Source organism: Trichosporon asahii, assembly GCF_000293215.1.
Source record: "Trichosporon asahii var. asahii CBS 2479 unplaced genomic scaffold scaffold00009, whole genome shotgun sequence".
Classification (NCBI taxonomy): domain Eukaryota; kingdom Fungi; phylum Basidiomycota; class Tremellomycetes; order Trichosporonales; family Trichosporonaceae; genus Trichosporon; species Trichosporon asahii.
This window is the reverse complement of record NW_014040915.1, coordinates 1,473,322-1,485,299: the sequence shown is the minus strand read 5'-3', so window position 1 is coordinate 1,485,299 and position 11,978 is coordinate 1,473,322. Positions and strand designations below refer to the sequence as shown.

Here is an 11,978-nt window from a genome sequence, read left to right as displayed (position 1 = left end):
ATGTTGTCTCGTCCCACGTTCCGCATGGCTCGCCTGCTTGGGAGTGGACGAGGACAGGTGTGCTGTCATGCAGTTGGGGGCTGAGAGCAAGGGATGCGGGGGGCACGAGCGTTCTCGGTCGCAGTGGTGGTGATCTGTGCGCCATTGCAGTCTATCGTTGATCGCCGTCCGCATCTGTACAACGCTAAGTCTGCTTCCGAGCGCCCACGCGCCCGAATCTGTCTGCCCATCTCGGCGCATATCGGCCTGCTCGGCGTGTCCGGGTCTGCTGAAGCGCAGGCACACCTCCGCGGACCGCCTGTTAGAACTGGGTGCGGCTGTGTATTTTAGGAAAGTTTATTGCAAGGTTCACAGAATGGGTCAGGCTGGGGCTAGCTGGGCTCGAGCTCAGCGCCACAGGATAGCAAGCGCATACCAAGCCGGCCACGGGCCAGCCTCAGGCTCAAGTACGCTCGAGCAGCTCGAGCAAGCTCAGGTAAGCTCTGGAGGTCTCAGACGAACTCAGGTCAGCATGTCCGACATCCTCGTGCATCCATTCCTTCCTGACCCATGCTCGTGCGTGGCGCTCGGCGCTTGCGGCGCCCTTGTTCCACCCCCGCCCGTCAGTGGAGCCGAGCTGCGTCGCCGGGTTAGGTGCCGTGGCTGAATGTGGCTTCTGACGTGCGGATGGCGGGGTGTGCCGTGCTGGTCGGATCGCAAGATTGCAGGGATAGCTCACACTCGGCGTCCTTGCACCCTGTCTCTGGCGGCTAGCTCCCGCTGACATTTGCTCTGGAGAAAGGGTGGTTGGGCGATGGCGCCCTCGCGTGCGATTCAGTAATCAGTGACATCCCTCTGCTAGTTGCTCCCAAAAATAATGGCCAACAGCAAGTAAGAACGGAGCAAAGGCGATAAGCCCACCCGTCCCTCGTTTCGGGTGATACATAGTGTCGATGAGCTCGTGATAGCGTCGAGACGAGATAACAACAAGGCGATACGCGAGTTCCCGAGAGGTTGCTCTTCCTGACGCTCAGTCGCGAGGAGCAGATGCTCAGGTACACGAGGTGGCAGTCACCACGAACCGAAATCTCCGACATGCTTGTCTGGCATAAGTTTACGCGAGTGTCGTGAATTAATCAGGCCGTCAGCGCGTCGGGCGAGGGCTGCTCTCGCGGCAGGTCGACAGTGACGGGCAGAGGGCGGCGGGCAAGACAGTGTGGCCGAGGGCTGAATGGCCTTAGACACCGCAAGCTCTGTGCTCAATGACAGGCGACGCGTGCGACGGCCTGGGACGGCTTGCGCAGCGGCCCGCGGGAGGCTGGGACGCCTGGCTCGGCTGAAAGATCCCATTCCTGCGCCGCTCATCTCGCTGGGACCGCTGTGATTACGGGCTTGATTGCCATCTACTCTGCACACACCGTCCGCCGCTGTCGCACGCTCCCGGCGCCGCTGCAGGCTCCCGCCATATCTCGGCCCGATCTGGGCCAACGAGATGGCTTGGCGGCTGCATCGCAACGCATTATGATTCCGAGGTGCGATGACTGATCCTGATCAATGAGCCAGACTCGGCCGTCGGTCATCGGTTATCGTTGGATAGGCGCAGAGTGGCAACGGATGAGTCCCCTTCAAGGCGAACCTGCAACAGAAGAGCGTCCACGATTTACTTCTACTGAAGCCTGTTAGTGCTGTTAGTTTTGTGGAATCATCCGAGCAAGGATGCGGACGTGAGATCGGATAGCGCTCGTCCGCCTTCCTCGCTCTGCGTCAGTTTGTGACCGTGACTGAATCCTGGCGAGGCGTCCGACGAACGAGATCGTGTCCGGTGACAGACCTATTCCCGCTTCCCGGCGACTACTCTAGTGATCCCGCGACCAATCGCTCATCCCCATCGAACCGAATACCAGTCTATGCATACCCATCAATCCTTCTTGAAGTATCCGGCCTTCCACTCAGCCGCAACAACAGCCATGCCCAGTCCAAAGAAGAACAGGCATCCGTCGCGGTACGTCTGCATGAGCGCGGGCAGCGCCTTGCCAGCAGCACGGACGGCTGACTGCGCCGCGGGCGGCAGCATCGGGACAAAGTTGGCGAGGAGCGGGTGCAGTCCGCTACCGCTGCGGATGAAAGTTGTGCGCGTGCTAAAGAGGAGGACTTCGAGGGTCACAAAGGCCCAGAAGACGGGCTGGAGTCAGCTTGTACTCAACGTAGGCTATGGAGCTTTTCGAAAGTCACCGAAACGGGGGAGAGCTGGAGTCTCATGGCCGTTACGACCAGGATTGCTACTCGTCTGCGCTTGTACCTACCAGCTTCTCAACCATGCTCGTGTTTCCAACCGCGCCGGCGAGTCCGGACCAGCGCCTAGCCCAGTCGCCAGCCGTACGCGCGGCGAGATCGCCCGCACGCACCATGTGGAGGTTGGGCTCCCACCAGACCGCGATGAAGACGATGAGCGCAATGATGACCAGCGCATGGAGGAGGGGGAAGCGGCGCGCGGCCTTGGACGGCGGCAGCTCCATTCCAGGCATACCGGGCATGCCACCCATGCCGCCCATGCCGGGGAAGGGCGGCATACCACCGGCCCCGCCGCCCATACCCTGCAGCGCCGCGAAGGGGTTGGGCATCTCGCCGTCGGCACCACCGCCCTGCGCTTGCTGCATGCCCTGCATCATCTGCGCGAACATCGACGCCATGTCGGGCATCTCGCCCTGCCCTCCGGCACCTCCGGGGCCCGAGGGTCCGCCGCCCAGCATAGCCATCATAGCCTCCATCTGCTGCCTAGCCTGGTCTTCCGCCTCCGAGGGCGTGACCGCGCCACTAGCAGCGGTCGGGTCAGCGGCCCAGGACGGCTTGTTCCTAGAGGCCGTCGAAGGAGCCAGGCTTCGTCCAGCGTCGCTGGAGCGGGCAGTCGACGAAGAAGTTGCGGTCGTGGGTTTGGGTGCCGAGGTCGTCGCCGCCGAGGCCGACTGCGTAGGCTGCGACTCCGATGCCGTCGTGGATGCCGTGGCCGAGGGAGCATTGTCGGTGCTGGTGGAAACAACGGGCGCGTTAATCTCGTCGCCGTACAGCTTCTGCGCTTCCTCGCCTCTAGCGGTCTGCGCGAGCTTGGCCAGACCGGCGTTGCCGCGCGCCATGATCTTGGCGCGGCGGGCTGCGGCGCGCTTCGCGGCGTCGCTGGACATGGTGTCGGGGTCTCTTCCGGTGAATTCGGTGCTTGAAGTCTCTTCTAAGCCTCTCTCAAGTTGAGACGGCAAATGTAGTGCCGAGCGTGTTGGTGAAGACGATGGAGATGATGGGAGTGTGTCGTTCACTCACCATCGAAGTCGATCGAAGTCGGACATCGGTCGAAACGTCATTGCCTCTAGTCACGTGATGTACGTCACGATTAGGAAGTGTGCCTGAATCTATTAGGAACGACTTGCAATTGACACTGATAAGGATTCCGCCACCGATAGGAAGTGGAGAGATGAGGATTCCCAGCGATGGCTCACCTGCATGACACTGGCTCTACCTCAAGAATGTTTATTAGAAGCGAGCCATTACGTGGCTATGTGCTCGCCAATGGCTGCCACGTCGAGGACTGCATCATCTATGCATCTTCGGTAAAATACCATTCATAAATGCCAGAACAACAAAGACCGTGGTACTGAGCGTCATTAAACAAGAGTCCGAATGTGTCGTCAACTCCCTCTTTACCCTTCTCCTCTGCCACTTTCCGGGCCTGCTAGTTCGTCGCCCCGTTCCCGTTCCCGTTACCGTTGGAGATGAGAGGTGTCCTCTCATCCACCACTACCGCACGACCCTCAATCGGGTTCCCGAACGCGTCAATGCCGAGCCGTCTCTGGCGCAGTGTCCACGCTACACAGATACCGAGGAGGACCCCCTGCATGGCCCCCGTGACAGCATAGGGGATCCAGGACGTCCAGTCCGTCCCGTCGCCGAGCATGATGCTGACGACAAACAGAATGGAGCCAGGGACCTGGATCAGCATTGTGCCAATACTCAGCGCGCCGACGAGGCCGGAGCGGTACGTCTTGTAGATCTGCGGCGCGTATTGGAGAATCGCCAAAAGGGTGGCGCTGAGGCCGCAGAATGTCGCGAGGCGGCGCAGGGCGGGCGTGCGCGGGTGCACGGGGGAGTAGAGGAGGAGAATCACGGTGACGATCGTGAGCACCGCGCTGGGGTTAGCTTCTCCCGGAACAGAGTCAGCTGGGGCGAGGAGGGAGGTGTGAGGAGGGGGCTGGGGGAGGGGAGTACTCACAAATGCGCCAGACAGACCCACGCTACAGCGTACCCCTTCCTACGCTCTACGCGCAGGTCCTCCACTTTGGCAGCGTACACTTCCTCGGTCGTGTTCTCCCTCGCGAGCGCGGGCTTGCGCGGGAAGTACGCGATGTACAGGACGAGACTGGAGTCAGCTTGTCCCAGACCAGTTGTGGAAGCTGAGAGGTCGGAGGTCCCGCATACCACGGGCGCGGCTAAGCTCTGCAAGCAGTCCATTTCATTACGCCCCTCTATCTGAGATCTCGAGCTCGGTTGCGCTCGCCTCACGCCGCTCACCACCCTTCCTCCACTCACATCAGACTGAAGAGGAGCCACTGGAGGAAGACCTGATCGAAGCGGAGGAGCGACTCGGCGCACTGCGCGATGCCCTGGGGTCAGCTGCGAAACTTTACATGAGCTCACAACAACGCGGCAGCACTGGAACAGCGGCCACTGCATGATGAGCAGGTTCAGCATGCCGGAGACACTCGACGTCGCACCAAGGAGCAGGAACCACTGATGTCAGCTGACAACGGAGATCGAGCTTACGGGAGATATACCCTCCGACGTGCCCGAGAGAATGATGCGAAGATGCTGAAGGTCAGTTAATGCGCTCGCAAGTACAACGGACCTGTGCGATGTCAGTTACGTTGAAGACGGGGCAACTCACCTGCGGGAGATAGCTGAGAATCAGGCCGAAGCAGAGACACAGCGACAGCGCGAGCGTCCACGGGTCATGGTTCTGGATGTCAGCTGCAGAGAGTTGTGACAGCTCACGTTCGGACACGAGCTCGGATCGGGCTTGAGGAGCGCGTGCCAGTCGGCGACTGCGGCGGGCATGGTGGTTGTTGTGATGACGGCAGGTGGTGGCGGCGTGCTATCTGACGTCCCAGCACGTCCTACTGGGGCAAGTCGGATGGATGCGGGGTCCCACTGGCGTCCTGAAACAAGCAACTTGGGTGGCGACGGAACCAAACCATCCACGTGTCAAACGTAACCATCTGCCACACGACTTGGTGCGAAATCCAACTTTCGCGGCGTTTCGGCATTACAGTGAGTTTTGGCTGTTCGCCCCTCGCGCTGCACGCAGCGTGCAGGCGGGAACTATAGCAGCGATCGCGGTCGCAACTTGTTCTTGTCAGTCCTCAAGAAAATCAAAAATGGCTCCCAAGGCTCCCAAGCAGCAGCAGGCCGCCGCCGTCTCCCTCGGCCCCAACGTCGCCGACGGTGAGAACGTCTTCGGTGTCGCCCACATCTTCGCCTCGTGAGTTTTGGATCGGCTACAGCAAGTTTTGGGCGAGGAAGTGAATGGCTGCTAGCAGCAATTCTCGAAATTCTGCAACGGTCAAACGAGCAACCGCGACGCTTGGTCGGACAGTGCAGACGACTACCTTCCTCGTTACAAGCTCGCCTTCAGAGAGTGATTAGCTAACAGCCAGGTTCAACGACACCTTCGTCCACGTCACCGACCTTACCGGCAAGGAGACCATCTCGCGTGTCACCGGCGGCATGAAGGTCAAGGCTGACCGTGACGAGTCGTCGCCCTACGCTGCCATGCTTGCCGCCCAGGACTGCGCCGCCAAGTGCAAGGAGGTCGGCATCACTGCCCTCCACGTCAAGCTCCGTGCTACTGGCGGTACCGGCACCAAGCAGCCCGGCCCCGGTGGACAGGCTGCCCTCCGTGCCCTCGCCCGTGCCGGCATGCGCATCGGCCGCATCGAGGACGTCACCCCCGTCCCCTCGGACTCGACCCGCCGCAAGGGTGGTCGCCGTGGTCGTCGTCTCTAAGCGTTCTGCTGCTTTCTGGCGCAGATCGTGTTGGAGATTCTTTGGATTCCGACACTTTATTTAGTTGGCATCATTGGATGGATTCCAGGCTTCTAGAATTCACTTCCGAGACTGCCCCGTCGCTAGACAGCACGCACTATGCTAAGTCCGTGGCTCGTCACTGCGCCTTGAGAATTGCGTTGCACACATCGTCTTCTCACTGACCTTTGGTTGCACTTGAACATGTAAATTTGTCAGTCACCGTACATTTCGCACCCAGGGTAGAAAAATCAGGGTCGCCCAGTGGACGCGTCGAAGATGAGCAAAAGATACAAGAGTACATGGCACTGCGTCTACGTTGTCTACTTCTGCGGCATGATAGGCATCATGACCTTCCGCACGACCTTGCCGTTCTCGCTTTTGATCTTGGGCGCCTTGCGCTTAGGTGCAGCCTTGGCTTTGGGTTTCGGTTTGGCCTTTGTGGCGGCCTTTCCCGTCCGCTCCGTCTTGCCCCAGGCGCCATAGGCGGCCGCCCACACCTTCTTCACGCCCGTCCCGACATTGGCCTTCTCGACCTCGTCGGCCGTGAGCCACACGCCGCGCTCCGGTGTCGGCGGCTGCGCCTCGCACTCGAGCACGAGGTGCTGGACGTGGTACGTCATGTCGATGTGGCTGAAGATGTGCGGGACGGCCGCGACCTCGGTGTGGCTCAGCGTGCCGAGCTCTCTTGTCGGGGTACCGAGCAGGCCGTCCAGCCCCTCAAGCGCGGCGGCGAGCTTGTCAGCCGCAGGGTTGATGGGGATAGTCGGCGGCTCAAACAGACCGGCAAGAAGACCCTTCTCTGGTCGCTTGATGAAGAGCCAGCGCCGTTCTGGCCCAGCCCACTCCGTAATACAGACCGCCTCGTGCTCAACTCGCGACGCCTTCTTCTCCTTCCGCATCGGGAATACAGTGACTGAGGGTATCGTGTCCCCCGTGCCCGGTATCGGCGCGCAGAGATCGCATTCCTCTCCCTCCTTAGGTGGCGGGGCAGAGAGCTGTCTGTCAGTTCGGACTCTTGTCGGCAACTCACTTCAGCGTAAGCGTGACAAGCTGTCTGGAGGGGACAGCCAGAACAGTCCGGCCCTGTAGGTCGACACACCGTCGCGCCCAGCTCCATCAGCCCCTGGTTCCAGTCTCCAGCGATACCCTTCCCGAGCCCCTTCGGCAGTGCGTCAACGAGCGCCTCGGCCTTGTCCCAGAGGGAGCGAATCGTCGCCGGTGCCGTCTGCGGCGCATGCAAGGCCAACAAGCGGGTAAGGACGCGGTGCACGTTTCCGTCCACGATCGGCGTGCGGACGCCGTACGCCATACTCGCGATCGCGCCGGCTGTATATCGTCCGACGCCTGGAATCTGCTTCTCGAGCACGTCCGGGTCGCTCGGGAGACGGCCTGCTGTCAGCTTTACGTCATGGTCGAAGCATACCCTTGAAACCGGGGTTGGCCATGACGGCCTTTGCGCCGTCGAGCAGACTCTTGGCGCGGCGGTAGTATCCCAGCCCGCGCCAGGCGGCGTTCACGTCCTCGATGTCGGCCATGGCCAGGTCGGCAATCGTGGGCCAGCGCTCCATCCAGCGTTCCCAGTATGCGATCACGGTCGCGACCTGCGTCTGCTGCAGCATCACTTCGGATACCCAGATCTGTCGTCAGCTTGACGGAGGTCATACAGCTTACCTCATACGCCCTTTGCCCCTTTGCCTCCGGACTCGCGTCACGGTCATACCGTTTGCGCCAGGGCATGCCTCTCGTCTCGCTGCTTATTAGTTCTCGAGCTGATCGTGAACTCACCGCACGCTCTCGAACCACTCGAGCAGCGCATCCTGGTTCGCGACCACGTCCCCGATGTCATGGTAGCTTTTCCCGTGCGGCCGTGCGACGACGGGTCCGTCCTCAATATCGCCAACCGGTATCGTCGGCTTCTTCTCGCGTGCTGGTCCGGTCGCCTTGCGCTTCTTCGGTTTCGGCTCAGGCTCCGGCGTAGACTCATACGCGCTCTCGGGCTCGCTGGCCGCACTCGACGCTGAGCCGGGCTTGAAGTCGCTCGAGGCTACTGAGATGACCGAGATCTCAGAATCGGACAGTAGTGAGGGCTCACGCTTCGCACTGACGCTCGCGCGCGTGCGTTTTCGGGGCGGCATGGTGCTGTGGTGGACTGGTGAACGGTGGACAAGGTCGAAGGTGACGAAAGCGAGACGCGTCGGCTGGCGCGTCGCAAGATGGTCATGTCGAGGTTAGTCACGTGAGTGTGGTGGAACCAAACAAATGCTGTGGCGAATGAGGGGCAACGGGGCGAACTGGTGTCTACCATCAGAAGTGCATAGAACATGAAGAGAGAGACTGTAGAGGCTAAGAATAGAAGCCCGAAAAAAAAGAAGTTGCGGAATAGTGACGAAGAATTTGAACAATATGCTCTACTCGATGAGTGTGAACTTCTGCGTGCCGCGGCGAGCCTCGGTGGCGCTGAGCATCTGGGCGCCGTAGTAGCCACAGAGATAGAAGAACTGGCTCGGCTCAAAGTGCTCGAACACGATCTCCTCGAACTCGTCCCGAATGAATGACTGCGCCCAGAGACCGGTCTTGTACATCTGCGCCGTGGCGGGCTCGAACTGAACGATCTCGTCGCGGTGCCCAATGAGCATGCTAAGGACGAGGCGGCGGCACCCGCTGCCGATGATGGGGGCAAACTCGCACACGCAGGGATTCAGGAAGTGGACGCGGTGCGTGTCGACGGCGGGCGTGTTGATGACATCCGGCATGATGCACTGGTGGTACGTGTTGATGGTGCAGGAGCGGGGCAGCTGGACCTCGCGGAGGAGCTGGCACCACGCCACGCGCGACGCGAGCGTCATGGCCGAGAGGTAGATGTTGTGCGCCTGGCTGAAGACGTAGTCTAGCGAGGAGGCGTCGGCGGGCACGGCGAAGGAGAGGCCGGGAGCGTCAGAGTCCGCGTCGCCCTGGCACACGAGCCGGCGCCGGACGTAGCATTGCCCTGCGGCCTCGATACCGTGGTCGGCCAGGAAGAGGTTGTGCAGGTACAGGCGCTCGCCGCGCCTGATGACGGCGATTGCCAGCTCCTCGTCCTGGAAGAGGAAGCTCCAGATGGGGTAGTTTTCGAGGTCCTCCAGCTTCAGCTGACGCTGCTTGATGGGCCTGGGGTTGTCGAAACCATGGGTGTCCTTGGAGTCTCCCATGCCGAGTGCTGTGAAGTAGAAGTGGATGGAAACGAAGTGAGATGTCAGAAGAGAAGAGAGTGGATGATGGAACTTCCACACAGGAGTGGAAGATGTGTGGAAGACAGGTATCGTCTGGTATGATGGCGGTCAGCTGTGTGTATGGGTAAACAGGCGGAGTGCCACCTCCTTGTTGTAAGAGAAGCGGTGATGCACATGTCAACGTGCTTACATTTCCTCGGCTTATGGCCTACATGTGGCCGTCAGACAGCTGATGCACAAGACAGTGCTTGATCAGTTTGACAATACTGGTACTCAAAATCCATAGCGACACCTTTGGTTGATGAACAGCCGAAGGACAACTACACGGCCACACTCACAGTCCGTTGCATCGAGCTACAGAAGCTTACTGAAGGGTTCGCAAACCTCCAGCAGTGGACAGCATTATCATCCTCTTTCCGAGAGTTCTCAGCTACTCGAATGGCCGGCATAGCTCCACCTCTGATTATCGTTTTCGTTTATGCACTCCCAGAGTTGCAGGCGGGTGTTGTTATCGGGGACACCGTCCCGAACGTCGACGCACAGGTTGAAGTCCGCGAGAGACAGGTGGCCCCGCGGCGAGAGTCTCCACGTTTGGGTACGAGCCTTGTCCCGGCACGTCCTGAAGCTGAGAGGGGCACCGTTGCTTGGTCTGCCTCCGTCTAGACAGAGCGTGGTGCCGCGCAGACGGACAGTCGTTTCACTACCGTCAGACTTGAGTTCCCACTCCTGGGCACTGTTGCCGTCGCAGTCGTAAATATGAGCTGCGGAGCCATCCTTCAGCTCTTCACCACGAGCGTCCATGCATCTCTTCGCCGAGCCATCCTTGAGAACCGCGCTGAGAGTGAAGTCTCTTTCAGTAGATGCTGCCTCGGTGGGTTGGGCTTCGGTACTTGTCGACTCGGGCTTGGCATCTGTGGCAGTGGCAGCGGGCTCGGACTTGGAGCTTGCTGCCGTGGACTCGGTCTTTGCGCTGCTTGCCGTGGATTCGGTTTTGGCATCCGTACTTGTGGGCTCGGAACCGGGCTTCGGGGAGATGTAGTAAAGCGGGCGATCGTCTGCGCTGTTTGGTCTGGCCGAGGTCAACCAAAGCTGACCTTGCGGAATCGGTTTTGCTGTTGTCAATATCCATTGACCTCAGATCATTCCGCAACTCACAGGAGCACTCGGTAAGGTAGACGGTGGTCGTCACTGGCTCGCTGTTGGGGTCGTTCACAGTCCAGCACAAGCCTCGGGGTCAGCCTCCACCCAAGGAGGGATACTCACCACTACCCTGTGCCCCGATCGACATGGTCATTTCCGTTTTGTTCAGGGTGTCGCCCTGCGTCTTCATCAGCGGCGTGGGCACACGGTCGCGACTGGAGTAAGCTACGCCACTGGAAACGAGTGAAAACTCACCAGTCCCAGAGCTGAAGGCTGTTGCCGACCTTGACGCCTGAAGTGAGCACGGCCATGCGTCAGTTATTCAAACTCACCCTCCGGGGAATTGACACAAAAGTCACTCCCAGAAACGCGGAAGACGCCCTCACCGAAGCTCTCCCATAACTGGAAGTTGGCTCCGGGGATGCAATCGCCACTGTGGTCAGCGGGCTTTCCGATCGTCATCGTTGGCGCGGAGGTGGTGCGCCAGGAAGAGAGGCGGCGTAAGAGTTCATCGACACCTCCCGCTGAACGAGATACTCACACTCGTACCGGTGCACCGTTGTACAGGTGACCGTTGTTGGCGCCGAGGCACTTCTCTCTGAGGAACGGAGGGTCGTTGCCATTCTGGTTTGCCGGGTGCACGGTGACGAGGTACGTGTGCTTCTCGTACACGTCTGCTCGACGGAGCAAGGGGAATGCACCTGCCAGAGGTGCGAGAAGGAGGATGGCGGGCAGCATGGCGCCTTGAAGATCGAGGTGAACACTGACTGGCGAAGGGCAGTACGGATGTGGTGTCGGCCAGCGACGTTGTGCAAGGTGGCGAACAACAGGCCAGCCAGGTGCAAAGCTCTGCTTATAGCCTCGCCTGCATGTTCAGAATAGACCATTGACCTTGAGACCATCCGAGACCAAGCGACAGAGGGTGACATGAAGAGAATTGGGTAACCTTGGCAGAAGGACACTCCGGGGGAGTCGGTCCGTGAAGACCGGGAATGCTTTGTGCAGGGCTGAGAGCGCAGATAGCACTACGCGGATACTGCGCTCCATGTTGAACTGCCGCCGAAATCCGAGCTAGAGGAGGCGGAGATTCGCCTATTGTGCCACGACCGCAGCTGCTGGCTCCGAGTCCGTATCGGTTCCGACAATAGCTTTCTTCAGCAATGTCGTAGCTCTGCAAACAATGCACGTCGTGAGGCGAGAGAAAGCGACTACCGAGCGCCGGTGCGGTCGGCTCGGAATGAACGGGCGCAGAACGCAGGGACAGAGTGTGCTTGCTTGGCCATGGTCCGAACTGTCACCAGTGAACGACAACTCGCATGCGGACTGACGACTCTTGCCGACGGTCTACGGCTCTTTCAAATTGGCAGCATTCCTTGGATCCGATGCAGTTCACCCCCTATAACAAGATAGCACACTGGGCTGTCTCGAGAATCATTGGAGGCAGCTCGATGGGGGATGTGGCCTGGACATAGGGTGAGCGAGTGCAACCGCAGTGCGATGTCGTGAATGAGTGATACATGATGAGATCGTTACCCAGCCCTATGAGATTTTAGATACAAAGCCCCCCTCCCCTCCCTCCCC

The 11,978-nt window shown here is 60.0% G+C and overlaps 6 protein-coding genes across 6 annotated transcripts; 1 reads left to right on the top strand and 5 right to left on the bottom strand.

The window, feature by feature from the left end:
* Nucleotides 1–1,897: 1,897 nt before the first annotated feature.
* A1Q1_07321 (uncharacterized protein) lies at nucleotides 1,898–3,158 on the bottom strand (the record flags this gene model as incomplete). Its single annotated transcript, XM_014327557.1, has 2 exons — nucleotides 1,898–2,161; nucleotides 2,283–3,158. The coding sequence occupies 2 exons, from the start codon at nucleotides 3,156–3,158 to the stop codon at nucleotides 1,898–1,900; spliced, it is 1,140 nt and encodes a 379-aa protein (XP_014183032.1).
* Nucleotides 3,159–3,700: 542 nt separating this feature from the next.
* On the bottom strand, nucleotides 3,701–5,079 carry A1Q1_07320 (uncharacterized protein; the record flags this gene model as incomplete). The annotated part of the gene is made up of 5 exons (XM_014327556.1): nucleotides 3,701–4,259; nucleotides 4,316–4,494; nucleotides 4,555–4,616; nucleotides 4,910–4,922; nucleotides 5,017–5,079. 5 exons carry the CDS (start codon nucleotides 5,077–5,079, stop codon nucleotides 3,701–3,703), a joined length of 876 nt encoding a protein of 291 aa, XP_014183031.1.
* A 320-nt stretch (nucleotides 5,080–5,399) lies between these two features.
* A1Q1_07319 (putative 40S ribosomal protein RPS14) lies at nucleotides 5,400–6,027 on the top strand (the record flags this gene model as incomplete). The annotated part of the gene is made up of 2 exons (XM_014327555.1): nucleotides 5,400–5,503; nucleotides 5,679–6,027. The coding sequence occupies 2 exons, from the start codon at nucleotides 5,400–5,402 to the stop codon at nucleotides 6,025–6,027; spliced, it is 453 nt and encodes a 150-aa protein (XP_014183030.1).
* Nucleotides 6,028–6,368: 341 nt separating this feature from the next.
* A1Q1_07318 (A/G-specific adenine DNA glycosylase) lies at nucleotides 6,369–8,183 on the bottom strand (the record flags this gene model as incomplete). Its single annotated transcript, XM_014327554.1, has 5 exons — nucleotides 6,369–7,022; nucleotides 7,079–7,392; nucleotides 7,472–7,655; nucleotides 7,720–7,750; nucleotides 7,834–8,183. 5 exons carry the CDS (start codon nucleotides 8,181–8,183, stop codon nucleotides 6,369–6,371), a joined length of 1,533 nt encoding a protein of 510 aa, XP_014183029.1.
* A 273-nt stretch (nucleotides 8,184–8,456) lies between these two features.
* On the bottom strand, nucleotides 8,457–9,236 carry A1Q1_07317 (uncharacterized protein; the record flags this gene model as incomplete). Its single annotated transcript, XM_014327553.1, has 1 exon — nucleotides 8,457–9,236. One exon carries the CDS (start codon nucleotides 9,234–9,236, stop codon nucleotides 8,457–8,459), a length of 780 nt encoding a protein of 259 aa, XP_014183028.1.
* Nucleotides 9,237–9,478: 242 nt separating this feature from the next.
* On the bottom strand, nucleotides 9,479–11,135 carry A1Q1_07316 (carbohydrate-binding module family 13 protein; the record flags this gene model as incomplete). The annotated part of the gene is made up of 8 exons (XM_014327552.1): nucleotides 9,479–9,577; nucleotides 9,626–9,716; nucleotides 9,799–10,369; nucleotides 10,413–10,445; nucleotides 10,521–10,575; nucleotides 10,653–10,681; nucleotides 10,730–10,830; nucleotides 10,939–11,135. The coding sequence occupies 8 exons, from the start codon at nucleotides 11,133–11,135 to the stop codon at nucleotides 9,479–9,481; spliced, it is 1,176 nt and encodes a 391-aa protein (XP_014183027.1).
* Between the last annotated feature and the right edge of the window lie 843 nt (nucleotides 11,136–11,978).